The 22362-nt window shown below is 40.3% G+C and overlaps 1 protein-coding gene and 1 long non-coding RNA gene across 2 annotated transcripts in view; one reads left to right on the forward strand and one right to left on the reverse strand.

Annotated features, from left to right (window-relative positions):
• Nucleotides 1–19939, forward strand: part of LOC127574891 (signal-induced proliferation-associated 1-like protein 2) — a 441777-nt gene extending 421838 nt beyond the window's left edge. Inside the window, 4 exon segments of the mRNA XM_052024377.1 lie at nucleotides 17710–17791; nucleotides 18904–18919; nucleotides 18922–18990; nucleotides 18993–19939. Of these exon segments, the coding sequence (XP_051880337.1) occupies nucleotides 17710–17791; nucleotides 18904–18919; nucleotides 18922–18990; nucleotides 18993–19036 (211 nt within the window). The 3' untranslated portion in view covers nucleotides 19037–19939.
• The window catches only part of LOC127574917 (uncharacterized), a 792285-nt gene extending 770458 nt beyond the window's left edge, over nucleotides 1–21827 (reverse strand). Inside the window, exon 1 of the long non-coding RNA XR_007956973.1 lies at nucleotides 21489–21827. This is a non-coding gene — a long non-coding RNA (uncharacterized LOC127574917). The remainder of the gene's footprint in view (nucleotides 1–21488) is intronic.
• Between the last annotated feature and the right edge of the window lie 535 nt (nucleotides 21828–22362).

Raw genomic sequence — 22362 nt, forward strand, 5'->3', positions numbered from 1 at the left:
TACTGTGTGTCAGTGGTGGAGTGAGTGAATGGTTGTGGATGGGGTACATATCAAGCAAGCTGCTATGTCTTGTATCGTGTTGAGCTTCCTAAATGTTGCTGAAGTTGCACTCATCCACGCAAGATAGCACTTCATAGATGTCAAAGTGTAGTCACTGGGATTGAAGTTTCAGGTCGATGTACCAGTGCAGCATTGAGGGAATGCTGCAGTGTCAGAGAGAATCTTGTCCTGATTAGACATTAAACCAAGGCCCTGTTTGCTCTGTCAGGTGGATGTAAACGTTCCCTTGGCACTATTTTGAAGAGCAGGGCAGTTACCTTAGTTGTTCTGTTTTATATTTATACTTCAGCAGCATCATTATCTGCTTGCTATCACATTGCAGGTGCAGGAGACTGGTGCGTGCAAATTAGCTGCTATAGTTCTTATAACAGTAACCTTCACAATTTCGAAAAGAAACTCTACTCACAATAAAAAATATATTCAAAGAGAATAAACAGCGCAAAATTCTTTACATTCTAAGTGTCATTTCATCAATACATTCAATAGTGTTAACACTTTCCTATGCACAGCACCATTGCCATTCATGTGGTCCCCTGGGGTGATACACCCTTTCGTTGTTTAAGGAGCTTCCCCACCGGACTCAGCCCCTCAATGTCCAGAGGCAGAAGGACCCTAGACTGTGGTCCTTCCCCACAGAGTCTTTGCATTGGCTGCACCCAGCTTCAGTGCATCCCTCAGCACGTACTCCTGCAGCCGGGATTGTGCTGGCTGGCAGCATTCCCTCACGGACATCTCGCTGTGCTGGAAGACCAACAATTGCTTCAAAAGTAATTGGTTGAAAAGTGCTTTGGACCAACTTGAAGTTATGAAAGGGACTATATAAGTTCCATTTCAAAGTGTGGCATCCAGTTTGTTTATTTGTAAGCTCCAACCAATGACAATGTGGTAATGACTTGATAATACAGACCTTTAACCTAGGCAGATCAGAGTACACAGAGAAGTGATATTTGAATTGTATGGACCTCATCTGTGCTAATTCATTCAGCTTTGCATTTTAAAAAGAGTTGATGGTATTCGAGTGGGTACGTTGAAGTCGTCAGAATGACACCAGCCTCAGAAGTTTAAATTACAAGGATAAGTTGCATAAAAGTTTATATTCTCTTGCACTTGAGGAATGATCTAATGGAGGCCTTTAACCTGATTATGAGATATTATTAGATAGAGAGAGAAAAACAATAACAATATCCTCCAGTCTAAGCCACAAAGTTGCAACCTTAAAATTAAACCAGAAATCATTAAAAATGAAATCAGTTCAACATTTTACTAAAAGTGTCATGGAACTATGGAATCCTCTACTCAAAAAGGCTTCTAGGGACCAATAGGTTTTTGTTGGGTAGGAGTATTGAGGGATAATGGACTAGCGGTCAATGAATTGTGAAGGTACAGGTTAACCCTGAATTAACTGAACAGCTGAGTGCTATAGACTACTTCTTGTGTCTAACAGCTGCCATGCCCCCATGGCTCAGACTCAGGATATATTTTGTCATTACTTGGGCTTACATTGAGGGAGACATTTTGTAGTGGTGCAGGATGCCATCTGTTGAACGCCCTGCTGCCCAGTGGACATTCAAAGCAGCATGATGCATATTTACCTTTGTGAATCTGGCCATACCTAAAATATTTAAAATAGTGGGTGCTTTGCTTTGATTATAAGTGTGAGTGGTCATATTTTCCACTGTCACTGAATTCCATATATGACCAGCATGTGCATTTAATACAGTGAGATTTTTTGGAATATTAACCATGCCCATGATTATTACAATTGTGGCTCCAGTCCCTCCCCACAACCACGCTCCTGCCTTCAACATCCCCCAGCTCCTAGTCCTTCTCTCCTATTGCTATTTGTAATGGATGTAAAGTTGCTACATTTAGGTACTAATATCAGGGAGGAGGTACAGGAGCCTGAAGACCCACACTCAACATTTCAGGAACAGCTTCTTCCCCTCCACCATCAGATTTCTGAACGGTCCATGAACACCACCTCGTTTTTCCTCCTTTGCACTATTTATTTATTTTCGTAACTTGTAGTAATTTTTATGTCTTTATGTCTTGCACGGTACTGCTGCCACAGAACAACAAATTTCCTGACATATGTCAGTGATAATAAACCTGATTCTATTGTGGGTGAGTTTGTGAGGGATCTGATGTGTAGATTTGTAAATCTGTAAATTGCAGGGACAGGTGTTCTTAGTTTTACTGTTGATTTTTTTTAAAGGAGTTAGATTTGTTAACAGATTGTAAAGTGTGTGTGTAGTTTCTCTGTTTAAAGATACAGGAACAGCCCTGCGTTTTTTCCCAGATTCTTGTGCTGTAGCAATGGTAGAATGCTCACCTGAAGCTTCATCTGTGTCCACTGCACATTCAACCTTGAGGTCATAGAGTCATACGGCATGGGGAAAAGGCTCTTTGGCCCACCACATTCATGCTGACCCATCTACACTAATCCCATTTGCCCACATTAGGGCCATATCCTTCCATGCCTTGCCTATTCAAGTGTCTGTCTAAATGGCTCTTAAACATAGTAATTGATGCCTCCTCTGGCAGGATGTTCCAAAATCAACCACACTCTGTAAAAAAAAGAATTACCCTTCAGATCCTCTTTGAAACTCCTTCCCCTCACCTTAAACTTTTGCCTTCTTGTTTTTTGATACCCCTATCCCGGAAAAAGTATTTTGACCTTCTACCCTATCCATAATCTTACTGTATATATTCTAATCTCATTGCATATATTGCTCCATATTTGGCCTTATTCAAAGCTATCGATTGACTTAACTGGTTTTCATGGTTGTGATGTTAGTGGTTTCCTTTTTTTTGTTTAATGATGTCTGTTGACTCTTTCATATCCTCAAATAGACAGTCTTCAGTGATCTGACTGCTCCTTGGCATTGACCCAACACCGAGGGATCCATCTGAAGTCAGATAGAAAAGGGCACATTGCCAGATCATGCTGAACTTTGGCTGCAATGCTGGTTTTGTGTAACAATAATACATGTCTCGATGGTATCAGACAGTTGTGCTTTTAACATTGAAACATATTGACAGATGCCTTTGTTTGCATAGTACTTGAACAGGTCATAATAAGCTTGTGGTTGAGTTTTCTACAATCATCCAGTTACTCTCATTGCTTTTCATCTAATTTATTTTGACTTTGATTCAGTAAATGGCTTATTGATTTAGGCTTAATTTAAAACCTATAGTAATGCATTGACTCTTCATCAAGATCTATTTTAGATTTTTATGTAATTCTGGTAAATGTTGCCCTAAACTTTAAACAAAACACACATTCTTTTTAAATTGGGACCTCAGCTTGAACAATGTGTAATTGTCAACAATGGCCTGTGTGACTATTGATCTTTGTAGATTTTATCAGACGTCTATTGTATTGTGTTGAGGGGATATAGGTAGTGGATTATGAAGAATGATTATGTCAATTGGATGTGTTTCACTGGAAAATAAGTTGAGAGGTAAAATAATTAATGCTATTAAGATTTGAAAGGGACTGGGTATGGTCAACCATAGCAAGCAGTTTCACCTTATATCCAGGGCAGTGGAATCAAAGGACACAAACGGCAGTTGAAGAAGGAGGCAGAATTAAGACGAATCTGCAAATACAGTAAATTAGTGAATGAATGACTGAGGAACAAACTCCCTATGGAGAGGGTGGAAATGATATTGATTTGTTCAATGATAGATTTTTCTCAGAAATTAACACAATGAGATCCATTATCCGAATAATTTGAAACATGACATTGTCCATGCTTGAAGAAGCACAGGAGACTGGATGTCTGGTTGCCACAACTTTCCACTACTTGGGTTTTCCTCTCCTCATGTCATGATTGTTCTGGACTAATTGAAAGAGATCGATTGTTGCGATCAGTCAACATCTCCACTGTTACTGTACCAAGCAACCTACGGTTTGGTAGCAGGTGAGCTGGAAGAACCTCGGCCTTTTTTATGTCCATCAGTTTCTATGTTCATGTTCTCATTCCTTTTTCTCTTGCTCTTGCTCTTTTTACACATATTTAAACTTGTGACATTTTGAGTCTGTCGCACTTCACACATCATTGCTTCAAAATGTCAAAAATATATTTTAACAGAGACGGTCATTTCATGCTGTTTTTTTTTTAACCTGAGGCAGAAAATTTACAAGCACCTGCCAATTTGCAAACTTCTGACCCATAATATTTAACCTCCAATTGACCTCATAATGTGTTTTGTCAGAAATGCAACCTTAAAGGGACGGGACAAGTTACAAATTAACCGAGCATGTATGTACAATGGTGCATTTTTCATTGCATGGTGCAATTATCCTGTTGCAAAACAGTGAATCAACTGACCTGGGTAGAGTCATGAGATCCAGCAGTTATTCCCTTGTTATCCATTACTGATTCATAATTGTAAAGCATTGGGGATAATTCATGCGCACAAAATAACTCGGTTTATTTTCTAGGGCAAGCCGTGTCATTCCTATTGGGTTTAGGCTGTGTGGTTTGAAGATTTAAAGAGAAATCTTACAAAATAGGATGCAGGAGCATTAATATTTCCACTCTTGAAAGGTAAATTTAAAACAGATGCTTTCATTCAAATCTAGATCAGAGAGACAGGGTCCCCTCTACCAGCTGCAAAATTCATAAAGCAACGGTGTCCGGACAATCCTACTGCAGTTCTTGATGGTCACTGACCTGCACCTAATGTGTATGACAGACCCATCAGTCTAACAAATATTAGGATGGTTGTTGTGAGGATTGGAAAAACAACACAATAGTTCTGTAGGACTACTTTTTTCTGGTAGGTAACCATGAAGGGAACTGTATACTGATTTGGGATGCCTTCTACCTATAATGTCTTCATTTTCACCAATGTCATTTACCTTAATTATAGTATTTTTAAGTCTTCGCCAATGAGTGTTGCCAGTTTCTTTTTCCTCAAATTTGGCCTTTCCAAAGGAAAAACAATCTTCAAAGTTATATTTGGGTAATCAGTCATTCTTATGACGTTTATTCAAAACATTCTTGAGTATATGGTTTGATCCCTTTGAAGAATAGAAACTCTAGATGCATAAGCTATGCCTTCATAAAACCTAGTTTATCTTTAATGTTCATTCTGAATCGATTTTTCAGTGCCCAGTGTTCAGCAGGTTTGAATGTGCCTTGAGCATTGTGTAGCTTAGGACTGTTTATTTTTATACTTGGACCTTGCAAATGATTCCTAGTACAAGAGGAAGCAGCTCAATTACCTTGGTTCTTGGAAGAATGGTGGTCCATAGGTTTTTAATCATTAAGTTCATGTTTCTATCTTGATTTTATTACCTTGATGATAATCTACAGTTACTTTTATTCGTGAGTACATGATAATATGAACACAGAGAAGCTTGGCAAAATAGAAACAGAAGAATTTCAGGGCCAAATGTGATTAGACAAATCTTTTTAATGCCCAGTGTAGCACGAAGGGAAATCAAAAGCTGCCCTTCACAAATAGGCCAAACTGTCAATCAAAAATGGTGTTACTGGTGCCAGGGCAACTTCTGGGAATTTGACAACCAATCAAAATAAGTAACTATGCCATGTCAAATGAGCTGAATTCCACTCACCAGCTTATTTAGTGCATCCAGTTAATGGTATCCTAACATAAAAAATTAACTTGGGGCCTTGCTAGTTGACCTCCCAAGAGAATATCTGTATTAAATCCTCAACTTTCTACTCCTTCAAGACAGCTTGGCACTGCCATCTTCTTGTGGATAATAAGTCAAGATGTTAGCTAAAGTAGTTTAAAATCATATACATTTACTCAAGATAAATGGAATCATCAGAACATTCTTTCAAAGACAACTCTATTTGGATAGCCATGGATCAAAAGTTACTTGTGTTACTTGAGACATTAAGGGTGACTGTGGTTTGTGACTTTAACAACTGTAGGGAGTATCACATGGGGTAGAGGAGAGGGAAGGATCAGAATCAGGTTTATTATCATTGTCTTATATGACATGAAATTAGTTGTTTTATGGCAGCAGTACAGTGCAAAGACATAAAATTACTATAAATTACAAAATAAATAGTGCAAAAAAAAGGAATAACAAGGTTGTGTTCATGGGTTCATGGACTGTTCAGAAATCTGATGGCAGAGGGGAAGAAGCTGTTTTGAGTGTGGGTCTTCCTGTACCTTCTCCCTGATGGTAGTAACGAGAAAAGGGCATGTCCTGGATGGTGAGGGTCCTTAGTGATGGATGCTGCCTTCTTGAAGCACTGCCTCTTGAAGATGTCCTCGATGGTAAAACTAATCAGATCTTAATTATTTTGGAAACTAGTTGTGCCTTTGATCATACATGACATTGTGAGGTGTTCATTTCCAAGCTGTGTGTCCATCCCTAGTTACTGTAGCCTAAGGAGCTGGTGGTGAGTTTTCTCCCTGAACTGCTGCATTTCCACTTGACGATAGCACACTAGGAAAGTTGCACCTGGTATTCCAGTATTATGACCCAGCAGCAATAAAGAAACAGCACTGTACACGTCAGGATGATACACGACTTGAAGCCACTTATCCCAAGGTACCCTAGTGCTAATGAGTTCTCTTTGATATCACTGGTCTGATGGCTCCAGTTAATGGTGAGCTGCACAATGTTGATGGGAGAATCTAACTTGATGGTGTAATTACCAGACAGGCGGAGGGAGTTCAATCTTTTGTGGAATTGGTTGTGGTCTGGCATTTTTGTGACATGAATGTTACCTGCCACTTATCATCCTTGCTTGAATGTTATCCAAATGCTATGACATGTGAGGGTTAGACTAGCTGTAAATAGAATTGTTATGTAGAAGTATCAGCAAACAGTCTCAGTCCGGCACAATTAAAAGAAGCAAGTTCATTAACGCCAATGATGCTGCTCTTGTCTTAAGGACAGATTGGACTCCACAACATTGGTGTCAAATGTGCCTCTAATCACTCTCAAGGGATTTCCTCAACTCCAGTTGATATCTTTGGTGACACTCTCAAATAATTGCACTGGTGGATTTGAATTATAAATTTGCCTTGCCATAGCTAGCTTGAAAATCAATCATTTAGTACCACATTTACATTTTGATCAGTCAGTAACAATAACTATGGGCTGAAAGACCATGTTAAGAGAAATGACCCAAGAAAATCTAAATTCAAACTTTCTAGAAGTAAACACTTGTAAACACTGAAAATGGGTTGTTTGATGTGGGAATTTGCCAATTCTTTAAGATAAATTGCTGCATGCATATTAATTGCTATTCAAATGTTGTTTTGTTTTTTATCTAATAAACACCCTCCATCAAATCCCCATTCTGTTCTAATTAAAACTAACTCTGATGCTAAAACTGGTTTTGATGAACAGCACCAAAGGCACACTAAATGCAAGTGCATTAATTTGATGGCCTTAAATGTTTCCCATTTAAAGTAAATTGGGAGCATTTAAAATAATCAAATTAATGCATTTTGGGGAGTATTCTAAAATGGTGTGTAAAATAATTTGTTAAAACACAGTTGAATCCGATTTAGTGTGTGAACTCTGTTTGCTATTCTTCCCGTCTGTGCTGCCATCCTGCACACAGACACATTTGCAGGGATTTTAGTTAGGGGTTTGGGTTTCATGTAGGTAGGTGTTCATCCCTGGGTAATTCTCGTCTGATAGATATGGGTATTCACAATTATAGCCTGTGTTACTGTAGTTTCTTTAGTGTTGGAAAACATCCTAGAGCACTTCATAAGTGTGTTATCAGTATTTAAAAAAGTAGGCTGTTGAACAAAAAACATGGTCAGAGCACCAAGTTATTGGGATTATTTTAAAAGTTAAGCAAAAAGGTTTAGGGATGAATTCCAGAGCTAAGTCTTTTAGCAACTAAAGAAAACTGTTGCAAGTCATGTAGTGATTAAATTCAGGGAAGATCACGGAGTCAGAATTGGAGAATGCAGACATTTGAAGGATCATTGGGCTGGAAGAGATCACTGAAAGGGAGGGCTTCGAATACAAGATTGAAAACTTTAAAAATCAAGGTGCTCCTTCATCAAAAGCCAGGGTAGGATAATAAATTTAGGGTGATGAACCAACAAGAAGGTAGGGTAAAGAAGAGGGTGCAACTGTTAGTGAGGCAGATAGGGGGATCCAAAGGAAGGTAGGGTAAAGAAGAGGGTGCAACTGTTAGTGAGGCAGATAGGGGGATCCAAAGGAAGGTAGGGTAAAGCGGAGCAGACATTTTGAGTAGCCATTGTGTGAGTGGACCAGTATAGGAGTGGGAATCTGAGACTTTGGCTCAAGAGGCTTCGGCGAGGAGGCACAGGTGAGTAGCAGGTAAGAACAGATAAGGATTTGAAAGTAGTTAAATAAAAAGACACCAAATTACAACTAATTAAATAAAGTGGGGATGCAGGATCAGGTGATGTGCTGTAGCTGCATGATGTGGGAGCTGGTGGATCCCATTGTGGTTCCTGGTGACCACATCTGCAGCAAGTGTTGGTTGCTTGAGGAACTCGGGCTCAAAGTTGATGACCTGGAATCTGAGCTTCAAACACTGCGACACATCAGGGAGGGAGAGAGTTACCTGGATACTGTGTTTCAGGAGGCAGTCACACCCATTAGATTAACTAGTTCAAATCCGGTCTGTGGTCAGGGACAAGAGAGTGTGACTGCAAGTGAAGCAGGTAGGGGGATCCAAGAGGTAGTGCTGGAGGAGCCTCAACCCTTGAGCTTGTCCAACAGGTCTGAGGTTCTTGCTCCCTGTGCAGATGACAGTGGGGACTGTAGGAATGATGAGTAACCAGACTGTGGCACCATGGTTCAGGGAGCCATTCAAGAGGAGGGAGAGAAGGGAATTGTAATTGAGGATAGTATAGTCAGAGGGCAGGCACGGTAGTGTAGCGGTTAGTGTAACGCTATTATAGCGCCAGTGACCCGGGTTCAATTCCGGCTGCTGCCTATAAGGAGTTTGTATGTTCTCCCCGTGTCTGCGTGGGTTTCCTCCGGGTGCTCCGGTTTCCTCCCACATTCCAAAGACGTACGGGTTAGGAAGTTGTGGGCATGCTATGTTGGCGCCAGAAGCGTGGCGACACTTGTGGGCTGCCCCCAGAACACTCTGTGCAAAAGATGTATTTCACTGTATGTTTCGATGTACATGTGACTAATAAAGATCTTACCTTATCTTACAATTCTCTGTCGCAAGGATTGAGAGTCCCAAAGGCTGTGTTGCCTGCCTGGTGCCCAGGTTCAGGACATCTCATCTGACCTGCAGAGCAATTTGGAGTGGGAGGTTGGAGTGGGGTACCAATGATGTAGGTAGAACAAGGAAAGAGATTCTGCTGAGGGAATTTGAACAGCTAGGGACTAAATAAAAAAGCAGAACCGAAAAGGTAATAATCTCTGGATTGCTACCTGAGCCAAGTGCAAACTGGCACAGGGTCAATAAGATCAGAGAGTTAAATGAGAGGCTCAAAGATTGGTGTGGCAGAAGTGGGTTTGAATTCATGGGACATTGGCACCAGTATTAGGAAAGGAGGGAGCTGTTCCAATGAGACGGGCTCCACCTGAACCATGCTGGGACCAGGGTGTAGGGAACAGATTGGAAAAGTAAAAGGGAAGGAGAGTGCAGGAGAGGTTACTGAAGTCTCCAAAATAAAGAATAAGACAAAGTTTAGAAAGGGATAAGAATTTAACTTCAGGCAACATGGAGACAAATTTGAAAAGAAGGGTGGTGAATACAGGGCTGAAGGTGTGAAATTTGAATGCACGCAGTATACGAAATAAGGTAGATGAGTTTCTAGCGCAGTTAGAAATTGGCAGGTACGACGTTGTGGGCATTACAGAGTCATAGTTGAAAGAAGATCACAGTTGGGAGCTAAACATGCAAGGATACACGTCCTATCGAAAACCGCTACACTACCATGCCTGCCCTCTGACTATACTATCCTCAATTACAATTCTCTTCTCTCCCTCCTCCTGAATGGCTCCCTGAACCATGGTGCCACAGGCAGGTGGGCAGAGGGGGTGGGGTGGTTATGTTGGTAAAAAATGAAATCAAATCCTGAGCAAGAAGTGACATAGGATCAGAAGATAGATTGGGAAAATCCGGTTGGTACTGGATCCCAAGAGAAGGAATTTGTAGAATGCCTACAAGGTGGCTTTTTAGAGCAGCTTGTGGTCGAGCCCACTAAGGAAAAGGCAGTTCTGGATTTGGTGTTGTGCTGTGAACCAGATTTGATTAGGGAGCTTAAGGCGAAGAAACCCTTCGGAGGCAGTGAACATAAAATGATAGAATTCACCCTGCAATTTGAGAGGGAGAAGCTAAAATCAGATATATCAGTATTACAGTTGAGTAAAGGTAAGTACAGAGACATGAGAGAGGAGCTGGCCAAGGTTGATTGGAAGGGGACCCTAGCAGGGATGGCGGTAGAGCAGGAATGGCAGGAGTTTCATGGAGTAATTTGGAGACGCAGGATCATTTCTTCCCAAAGAAGAAGCAGCATTCTAAAGGGAGGATGAGGCAACTGTGTCTGACAAGGGAAGTCAAAGACAGCATAAAAGCAAAAGAGAGGGCATACAATATTGCAAAAATTAGTGGGAAGCTGGAGGATTGGGAAGCTTTTAAAAACCAACAGAAGGCAACTAAAAAAGCAATAAGGGAAAAAAGATGAAATATGAAGGTAAGCTAGCCAATAATGTAAAAGAGGATATCAAAAGCTTATTCAGATATATAAAAAGAGTGGACATCGGACTGCTGAAAAATGATGCTGGAGAGGGTAATGGGGAACAAAGAAATGGTGGACGAACTGAATAAGTATTTTGCGTCAGTCTTCACTGTGGAAGACACCAGCACAGACCAGATGGACTACACCCAAAGGTTCTGAAAGAGGTAGCTGAAGAGATTGTGGAGGCATTAGCAGTGATCTTTCAAGAATCACTAGAGTCAGGAATGGTTCAGGAGGACTGGAAAATCGCAAATGTCACTCCACTCTTTAAGAAGCGAGGGAGGCAAAAGACAGGAAATTACGGCCAGTTAGCCTGACCTCAGTGGTTGGTAAAATGTAGGAGTACATTATTAAGGATGAGGTTTCGGGGTACTTAGAAGCACATTATACAATAGGCCGGTCAGCATGGTTTCCTTAAGGGGAGATCTTGCCTGACACATCTGTTGGAATTCTTTGAGGAAGTAACAGGCAGGATAGACAAAGGAGAGTCAGTGGATGTTGTTTACTTGGACTTTCAAAAGGCCTTTGACAAGGTGCCGCACGTGAGGCTGCTAAATATAAGAACCCATGGTATTACAGAGAAGGTACTAGCATGGATAGAAGATTGGCTGACTGGCAGAAGGCAAAGAGTGGATATAAAGGGGACCTTTTCTTGTTGGCTGCCAGTGACTAGTGGTGTTCCACAGGGGTCAGTGTTGGGTCCGCTACTTTTCACGTTATATGTTAATGATCTGGATGATGGAATTTATGGCTTTGTGACCAAGTTTGCGGATGATACAAAGATAGTTGGAGGGGTGGGTAGTGTTGAGGAAACAAGGAGTCTGCAGAAGGACTTGGATAGGTTGGGAGAATGGGCAAAGAAGTGGCAGGTGGAATACAGCGTAGGGAAGTATACGGTGATGCACTTTGGTAGAAGGAATAAAGGCATAGGCTATTTTCTAAACGGGGAGAGAATTCAGAAATCGGAGGTGCAAAGGGACTTGGGAGTCCTAGTGCAGGATTCCCTAAAGGTTAATTTGCAGTCAGTAGTAAGGAACGCAAATGCAATGTTAGCATTCATTTTGAGAGGACTAGAATATAAAAGCAAGGATGTAATGCTGTGACTTTATAAGGTGTTGGTCAGACCACATTTGGAGTATTGTGAGCAGTTTTGGGCCCCATATCTAAGGAAGGATGTGCTGGCATTGGAGAGGGTCCAGAGGAGGTTTACAAGAATGATCCTGGGTATGAAAGGGTTAACATATGAGGAGCAGTTGATGGCTCTGGGCCTGTACTCGATGGAGTTTAGAAGGATGGGGAGGGATCTCATTGAAACCTACCAAATATTGAAAGGCCTGGATAGAGTGGATGTGGAGAGGATGTTTCCAGTAGTGGGAGAGTCTAGGACCAGAGGGCACAGTCTCAGAATAGAAGGATGTCCCTTTAGAACAGAGATGAAGAGGAATTTCTTGAGCCAGATGGTGGCGAATCTGTGGAATTCATTGCCACAGATGGCTGGGGAGGCCAAGTGATTGAGTATATTTAAAGCGGAGGTTGATAGGTTCTTGATTAGTAAGGGTGTCAAGGGTTACAGGGAGAAGGCAGGAGAATGGGGTTGCGAGGGAAAAATAAATCAGCCATGATCGAATGGCGGAGCAGACTCGATGGGCAGAATGGCCTAATTCTGCTCCTGTGTCTTATGGTCTTATAGTCTTAAGACTTGTCCTATTAGGGCATGGGCAGAAGAGTTTCAGATGACCCCTGGTGTACGTAACCAAAGGGTCAAGTGCACAGGTAATGAAAGTGTAGATGAATGGCATGAGTAGAGCCAAAGGTCGTTGGAGGGCATGTAAAGGAGGTAGTAATAACTTCAGTATTATTACACAATGTTTAAACTGCTATTTTTATTTGGAATTTTGTAAAGTGTTTCTCCTAATCAATTTGGTGGCAGGAGATAAAATAATCAGATGCTCAAAGCTTGAACACCCAACAGTGGAGAACTTTGAATGTCACCTGTGACATGGGTAGCAATGGTTAACACAAAGGGGCCTCACTAAAAAAAAATCCAAATTTTAAGTGTAGAAGCAGAGGATATAAGATGCTTCCACTGACCTTTGATGCATAGATGAATGCAGATATTTTTATTCTTTTCACAAGAAAATTGTTTCCTTTGACTCAGAGTTTTGCATTTTTTACATCACCCATATTGCAGCTGCAAGCCTTGTGGAATGTAAGTGTATTAATGTAACAGTAATTTATAAAGTCAACAGAATAGGTTAAGCTAAATTATTTCAATCCAGAATGTCCCTGTGTGAGACTGCATTATCTGTGTACTTGTATATGGTTGGCAGTGTGACACTGCGCATTCATGAGTGTGTCTGAGATGGCCTGTGCAAGCATGAATGTCTCTGTGTGCAGATGAGATTACCTGTGCGTATATGGATAGATGGCTGTGTTTGATTGTGTATACAGGTATGTGTCTACATGAGACCGTGATTGCATGTGCAAGACTCTGGCTTTGTCAAACTAAACGTGCCTGCTTACGTTTCTCTGCAAGTCTATGCATAATTGTCTCTGTGTGCAACTAGCTGTGTGGGACTTCATCTCTGTCTATACATTTATGGGCGGCAGGCTTTTGCATCAGTCTTGCTGACACAGCAGTACATGGAACGTTCCACTCACTATAAATAAATACGGATTAAACAGGATTGATTGGGAACTTTTAAATTCTGCATCCTGCCAGCAGGATCTGTGAAATTGATGACTTTACATTTGTCTCGTGTAATGTGATTCCTCTTAAACTCCCAAGTGAAGTAAAAGTGTTGCCATCTGTTCTCATTAGCAGCTTGTTTAAGATGAGTTTGCTCCAAATAGCAACAACATGTTAAAAGTTTTATAAAAAAGCAGTGTTCCGTTGGTAAATTGTTTTTTGTCCTCCTGGAAATTATTTGCAATGGTTTTATTCAATAATCTCAGGAATGCACTCTACCCACCACCCGGAGAGATCTTAGCTAATAAATGATGACCATTTTAATTATACGACATTCTATATGAAGGGGTAGTAAAAATATACTATTTCAGCTTTTAAAGAGGAAAAAACTAAATTTGTACTTATTTTAAAATTACTTTTTTAAAGAATTCTATGCCTAAGCCTATCTGAAGTAGCTAATCTAACGTAGAACATCTAACAATGTTAATGATGTGAAGAAATCATTAAATGATAACTGCATAAAGAAAATAAGAGTATTCATTGAAGCTTCTAGGTTATACAAACGCAAGTGGCTTGCTGATGTTCTTCAAGATGGGAAATAAGTTGCATCCCTTTCCTTCTCCCACCTGCACACCCACGTCTGGTGTGGTTATACACAACTCCAGACTATACCATGGGAATGTCTCTAAGTGTCTTCTGAAAAGACTTTACAAGAGTTACTGCAAGGAAATCAATGTCCAAGCTCTCAAGGCCCACACAAAGGTCACTCTTCTCAGAGAACATCTTCCAGATAACCTGTCAACTCTCAGACTACAGGAGCTGTAAAGTGTCCATGGCTGCCATGAAGTTCCCCAGAACTAGCACCTGTAAAGAGACTCTTGCTTCTCTACCAAGAACAACCAGGTGATTGAGGAGTTAATTAGCCAGAAATTTAAGGTGTTCCTAGAATGGAAGTTACACTGTTCCTCAAGGGGATAAAAGAGCAGCTCTACAGTTAACCGAAGGTAAGTCCAGCAAAAAAACCTGGAACCTAAAGAACAGGTGGTGGCTGGAGAAAACCAAGGATGCTCAGGAACTCCAACAGCCATAACATGTGCAGGTTCTTCAGTGATGTGAAAGCAATCTATGGCCAAACATCAAATGCCCCTTCCTGTTCTGAGCCAGGAACAGAAGTGGTAGGGAGGAAAACATCAAATCCTGCTGGAAGGTACATTTCGAAGTCCTCCTAAACATCAACTCTGTCCTTGAATATGAGCATCCTTGACTTCACGCTACACCAACCTGGTTCAGTTCAGCCTTGCTGTCACTTCTGGCCAACAAGTTATCGAAAAGGCCATATCCCAACTAAAAAAATAACAAGGCCACAGGAACAGACAGTATCTCAACAGTGAAGAACCTCAGTCACATCACTGACATCTAGGAAAAAGAGGATGTATCAGAGATCACAGAGCCACCATAGTCATGATCATTTTCAAGAAGGACAATTCTGAATATGGTAACTACAGACAGTTCTTCCTGCTGTCTGCCGCAGGGAACAGCATCCCCAGGTTCCCCAAATCACAGTGAGCTTCACTGTGTGACAAATCCAAAAATCAGCCACTATACCTGACCTGTCTTGGCCCCACTGCAGCCTTTGAATTCATCATTCAGGAGGGACAATGAAACAAGTCCTGAGTAACCCTCACCCTCCTCACTAACAACCGTTGGGCATCTCCTGCCCCGGCTGTGGTTGCTGCATTGACCTCAGCCATGCTAGAATCCACAAAACTGGGATGGTTTACACAAAAGATAATCTCTCTGAAGATCTGAGTGCAATTAGGAATGTTCAATCAATGCATTCTTGCCAGAACTGTCTCATCTTGAGAAGAAAATGGAATTTTTAAAAAAAATTGACAATTTGCCATTCTCTTACCTTAGGCTTCCTTCAGTGGGAGCCAACAGTTTAATAAATTTTGCACTTGGTGAGCAGGATAATGAGGATTTGTCTCACCACCCCTTCCAAACCTACCACCAGGAGGAAAGATTGGATCCTTTATCAACAAAACCAATGGTTCAGCATCTGTCTCACCTCAGCACACTGGGCTCAGGGTTCCTGCACTCCCTTGAAACTCGCCTGATGCTGTTTCCCATGCTCCCTTTAAACTTACTGAGCTCGATGGAAAATGTATTATTGTAGCATTTTTATAAGAAGTGAGTTTAAACTGTGTTGGACTATTCATTGAAGTAACATGCAATAGTTCAGAAAATCTCCCAGTCCCAAACTTTATGGATTATCAGTTTTACTGTACTCAAGAACCAATAGTCTTTCATTTCTTCTCCTTTAATAACTCAATGCCCCTTTTTAAAAAAAAATCACCAATGTCCTTTAAGGATCTAACATCTTCTAATAGTCCTTTCCCTTTTCTAACAACTATTTCTTTCTCCTATTATTGACATGAGTTTTACGACTTCAGTGAGTGATGATAAGTCTGTGTTCCCAAACAAAGTTAAATATTCATCCCCAAGCTTATTGGGCTAAGGAAACAATTTTTTTAATCACAGTTCTTGGGCTCAATCTACCAGAGTAGAAGGTTGATTTATGTATCTTGGCAAAATCCCCTTTTATGGCATGTTCAGTACAGCATCCTCTGATTGACAGGCATTTTTATGTTTCTAGGCTGAAGTGCACATGTTTCTGTGATCCACCTGACGTGCATGAAACAGACTCTACCTACTCTCATCCTGCATCGGCTTGCAAGGCAAACAAGTTCCCCTTACCATTACTTTCCCAGCTCTCCAGAATGTTGTAATTAAACTTAGTTACAGTCAGCAGCAAAATGCATAGATTCACAGAATGCAGGTTGGACTTGCCTTTTTCAGCATAATGGTACAGACAAAGTTTCTGTCTCTACTAGTGAATAGTTTTTATTTTACTGGAATAAGCATTCTACGATTTAACCTTCATAATAATTCAACATCCCGTCTGCTATATAGAAACCAAAACTAAGTAATTGCATTGATTTGTTACAGCCCATGCTCACCTGCCAAAGATTTTATTTACTTTTTTGATTGCCTGCAAACGCCAAACGGAAGCTCTAATGTCCCACTCATCCTAGTTTATTTTTCTTTGTTCACCTTCATCACGTTACCATTTACTTGGTTCTCCACATCCCCAGTACTTTTACTTCTACATTTGTGACTTCATACTTCTGTGTTAAACTCAATCTGACACCTCTTCCCATCTTCCCTGTTCAAATTCCACCCCAGGAATATTAGTCACCAGTTAGCATTATTGGCTGCCACACCCAACTTGGTATCATCCAGAAGTTTCAACCCCTTGGATGTTATCTTATCCTCTGTGTCATTTATAAATGTAAACAGAAGCACGAACACTGACCCTTCTTCCTCTTAGGCAGTACCTCAGGGTTGAGGATGACTTGATTCAAATCCAGTCAATCACATCAGATAATCTTCATGTCAGTTGTTGATATTTCTGTACGTGCTGAGCAGAAGCCGTTGAAATTCTTTAGAAATATTTATTTGAATTTCAATCTCTAGGTGACTTATTTTGAGATTCAGTTATTAGCAAAGAGTGTGATCAGTATTTAAATCAGCACTTTCAGGAGACAATAATGTAACTTGTGGCCCTTTGGTTCTCTGACCACATTATATAAACACATTGTTAACTGTTTCGACAAGCAATGCAACATCGACAAGCAATGCAACGAATTATTATACAAGAGAGGTTAGTCATTCTGGTTTATGATGCTGTGGTCTTTTAGACTGATCTGAAAGGATCATCATCAGTAATGATATATGCTGCTCCCTTGATCCCCTTATTAGATTATCATTGACAAGATTTTAATTGAATGACCAGAATAAAAGCACCCCCTTTGCTGCCCTCTCCCCCTCCCTTTCCCTCTCCTCCTCCCACAGAAGCTTTTCTGGCCAAACCACTCAGGTATTATTTCTAACACCTGGGAAACAGCATTTCATTCAGGACTCTCAATGACAGTGGGGAAAAATCTTTGCTGTATTTTAAGATCTATGAGTTACAGTAGGCCAAATAATGGCCTTTTCTATTCACACCTTTCGCACCATTCCTGTGACTGCAGCTGAATCGTTAACCTGGTACTGATGGTCCCAGATTGTTTGCATTTCCCATTCTTTGTTTATTATTGACTGCCAGTGTTATTTCACTTTATATCTCTCTAAGGTTGGAATGATCAACAGATAGTCTGTGAAGTGTTTAAGAATAATTTATACCCTTTGGTGCTTTCATTCAGGGGAAATACTGCAAACACCATTACTGGGAAAGTGAATCAGCTGGAGACCATTCTCATTCAACTTCAGGATGACCTCCGAAAGGTACTGACTCTTAACTATTTGTTCCTTTCATCAACTTTTGGAATATTTACGAGTTGTAATGAAAATAAAGCTTCTTGTCTCTAGAAACCCACTCTTCCTTTCCATACCTCCCTCCATCCTTTCACCCGTCTCCCTCATTCATTTCTTTCTCTCCTTGCCTTCCTATGCATCCTTCAAAAATCCCTACACCACTAGTTCTTTCCTAAGTATCCTCTCTTTCCCCTACCTTATCCCAATCTTCCTCTTTGTCCTTTCTCCAGACGTGGAGTTTATATGGCCCCTTGAACCTTCCCCATCATACAGTAAGGCTATGGTTGATAAGATCTTTGGTCTCAACTCCACTTGATCATCGTACCTTTGTCTGTCCTGCAATAGAAAAATCCATCTGTCTCAGCTTTTATTATACGTAAAGGCTCGATATTTACAGCGCTGTGATTTTTAAAAAATCCAAAGATACAAATGCCTCATAAGAGAAATTCCTCTTCAGCGCAGCTGTAAGCGACTAACTCCTTATCCTGAAACTATGCCCCCTTGTTTTTATATCTTCCCCTGTCAAGCCCTTATGTTTCATTAATTTGCCCTCTCCCACTTCTAAACAAGACTATAAGCCAATTCAACTTGGTGCTTCCTCATAAGATAACCTCCTCATCAATCAAGCTGGTAAACCTTCACTACTTCACCCCATGCTTCCTTTTAATGAGGCTAAAATTGTGTTGTAAATCTCGCCTCACCTCACCAAAGCTACAGATGTAACAGATCTCCATGAGATCATATCTGGAGTGCGGCATATAATATTTGATGAAAGAACATTTCACGAAACAACAAAAACTATTGCACAATTATAGGGTGGTCACTCTGCAATTTGAATATTTTGATTTTTTCTGAAGAAAATGCAAAATCTGTTCAATTTCATGTTAATTAACCAAGCTTAGTGACCAACTTACTTGAGTGAAGCCTCATCACAATCTATTACAAAAGTGCAGACATGAATCATAGCACTTGGTGAAACTACAAATTGCAAAACAGCACATTGTGCAAGATGTAATTTACCAAAGTCTCAGAGTGTGCAATGGATGTAACTTGTGCTGATCATGTAATAATTGTCTGGGCAGGAAAAGGAAGACAAGGCGATGCTCAGGCTGAGGTTCACCACCTGCGGCATGATAACCTACGACTTCAAGAGGAGTCCCAAACTGCTGCGCACAGTTACGGAAATTTACCGAGTGGTTCTTCAACACCATTTGACAAGAAGTCTTGATATACTGATAACAGGAACCATGATCAAAAAGACCTAGCTGAAAGATTCATTAACTCCTAGAATGTATTACTAATCTGTTCAGAAATAAGTATAGGTGTTGTAGGTATAATATATGTCTGGTTCTGTTCACTCAATACACCACTGACAAAAATCCAGTTAAACTCAGCAGTTGAACTCGCTAAGGGCCTCACAGCCTCGTGTATTGTAAAATAGAAACTTGAGATGGTAACTTCAATGTAAAAGGTGCTCTATTTTTTGTAATTAGTTTCTTTCCATTGTCGCAGTGTTATAGCAATAAGACTTTAGTGATAACCGCAGGGCTTTGTTTGGAATTTTAGCACTAGTCTGATGGAGCAGGTTTAGATACAATTACTATAGGGGAATGTTCATTTGCGGACTAAACATTGGTGCCTGAAACAAGCAGTGTTCTGATGTTTAAAGCGGACACTTGCCTTTTGAATGGCTCACTTAAATCTACAACTTCACTGATTTTTGTTACAGTTCACTTAAGGCTGTCTAGGATCAATGGTACACCATTCTATAAAGAGTGTGTACACAGTGAGTCGGCAAGCCACTTGTACAATGCCAAATTTGTTTATCTTGTACAGAAGCTCTAAATGAAAAGTGTCTTGTATTTAACAATTATTTAAAATTATTTAACCTTAAATTGTTAACTTTAAGTTTTGTTTATCTGCACTATGAAAAACAGTTTGCTGTAAATTGTGTTGTCTGTAGCTTGTCAGTTACAAAGACTGTCATGGTTGTAGTAAATCTAACATTGGATGCTGCTAGTATATAATATTCCATGGTTTGTACGCTTTGAGAAATGTGTTCCTTTTTAAACTACTCATTTGAAATGTGACATACAGTGCTTTTTTAATAAATGTAGGACAAAGTTAGTTGCTCAACTTTTTCTTTTGCTTTGTTTGTATTTTAAGCAACTGCCAATGATGGTGAAGCTAGTCTCAGCTCTTTTTTTCAGTTATTTAATCCTCCAGATACAGTGTTATGTGTTAGTATATTGATGCATACAGAACATGAGGTTCTAGTGAACCTCTATCAATTCACCTGCAATTAGAGCATTGTCCAATTGTGCATGATACACTCTCAAAAGGATGTAAAGGCCTTTACAAAGATAGAACTGAAGTCCCTCAGTCCTGTGACTAGTCTGATATATGATTGGAGAAAGTGGAGTCGTTCTTAGAGCAGAGGTGATTTGATAGTAAGGTATCTTTATTGGTCACATGTACATCAAAACACAAGTGAAATGCATCTTTTGCGTTGTGGTCTGGGGGCAGCCCGCAAGTGTCACCATGTTTCCAGTGCTCTAACTACTACACTACCATGCCTGTGTCAAAATTGTAAAGGTTCTAGGCAAAATAAGTCAAGGTAAAATTCCCATTGACAGAATAAGTGAGAACCAGAGGAGGCATTTTGCAGGGGATTAGGAAAAGAGGTAAAGGCAATACAAGGAATGGGTTTTTCATGCAGCAGATATAATCTGAATTTCACTTCCTGGAAGGATAGTGAAAGCAACTCAATGATGGGGTTCACAAAGGAATTAAGCAGAGGACAGGGAATGGGATTAACTGGATTTTCATTGTAAAATAAAAATGCCAACAACATCATTCACCAGATGGTCAGGTGTGAGATTCACATTCAACCATTCCAACTCAGGCTGTCAGTAGTCTTTCTTCCCTGACTCGATTATCCCACAGGAATGTCATTGTCACGAACCAGCAACAAAAGAAACACACTGAGCATGATTCAGTGTTAAAAACTATTTTATTAATCACTACTTATGATAATACGTAAAATAAAAGTAAAAATGTTAGTATGTTAGAATTCAAGAATGTTAAACCTCGAACGTTAACCCCAAAACTAAACTCTTCGTGTGTGTGTGTGACAAAGTCCAAAACTCCCAGTTCCAGAATGGTTCTTAAAGTTCAGTTCCGCAAGCCATAAGGTGAAACATGAGCAAGGGCTTCTTCAACAACCACCGTTGTCAGAAGATAAGATGTAGATGTAGAAAAACATAGAGAGAGAGTACATACGAAATCCAAATGTTCCACGATGGAACCCAAACGACACTTCAGTGTTTACTCGGTAGTGACTTCCTCACCCCGAAAAGCATCCGAACCGTGGTCGTCCACATACAAATACCTGTTTCCTTCTACAGGTCAGCAACAAAGTGAACTCCACCGGATTACTTCCAACTTCCATACATGGATTTCAGTGGCAAACACAGTTATTGTTTCTCATCCATCGATAGAGAAAACAAGCAGGCTGGTGTCTCTCTCCCTTCTCTCTCTCTCTTCTTCTTCTTCTTCTTCAACAACGTCATTACGTCCTTTATCTTCTATTGACGTAAGCACGCCCCCACACACACATACACACACACTCTCTATCTTAAAGGGACTTTCACTGAGTCCATAACACCTCCCACCTAAAAAAAAATTTTCCCAAGAAAATTTTAACCGCGCATACAGTTAGTAATGTTAATAATTATCATGCTACACAACTACAGACTATCAGATTAGTACAGATACATGTTTCCCATTTAACATCGGGAAAGACAATCAGCAATCACATTATCTTTGCCTTTAATGTGAGTTATCATGAGATCAAACTCTTGCAAAATTAAACTCCAGTTTAACAGCCTTCTGTTCTTGTTTTTGACTCGGCTCAGAAACACCAATGGGTTATGATCTGTATACACAGTCAATGGTTTCTGAGCGGTGCAAACATACACACTGAAATGTTGCAAGGCTAAAACAAGCGACAGTAATTCTTTCTCTATGGTGGAATAATTCTTTTGATGCTCATTAAATTTCTTTGAAAAGTAAGCTACAGGATGGTCAATATCATCATGGTCACCCTTCTGCAACACACAGCTCCTGCAGCTTCATCACTGGCATCTACTGCTAATGAAAATGGCTTTTCAAAGTCAGGTGTTCTGAGCACAGGATGGTAGCATAAAATGGCTTTCAGCTTCTTAAATGCTTCTTGACAAGAATCTGTCCCAAACAAACTTTACTCCCTTCTTCAGAAGATTAGTTAGGGGAAGAGCAATATCAGCAAAATTTTTACAAAATTTTCGATAATATCCAACCATTCCCAAAAATCTTCTAACAGTCCTCGTACCTGTGGGAATAGGGAACTCAGATATTGCTTGAACTTTTGCCTGAACAGGAGCTTGCTTGCCTTGACCTACAACATAACCAAGATACGTCACAGTGGCATGGCCAAATTCACTTTTAGCCAAGTTAACTGTAAGGTTAGCCTTGGAAAGTCTTTCAAACAACCTTTCTAA

This window comes from Pristis pectinata, chromosome 10 (genome assembly GCF_009764475.1).
Source record: "Pristis pectinata isolate sPriPec2 chromosome 10, sPriPec2.1.pri, whole genome shotgun sequence".
In the NCBI taxonomy this organism is placed as follows: domain Eukaryota; kingdom Metazoa; phylum Chordata; class Chondrichthyes; order Rhinopristiformes; family Pristidae; genus Pristis; species Pristis pectinata.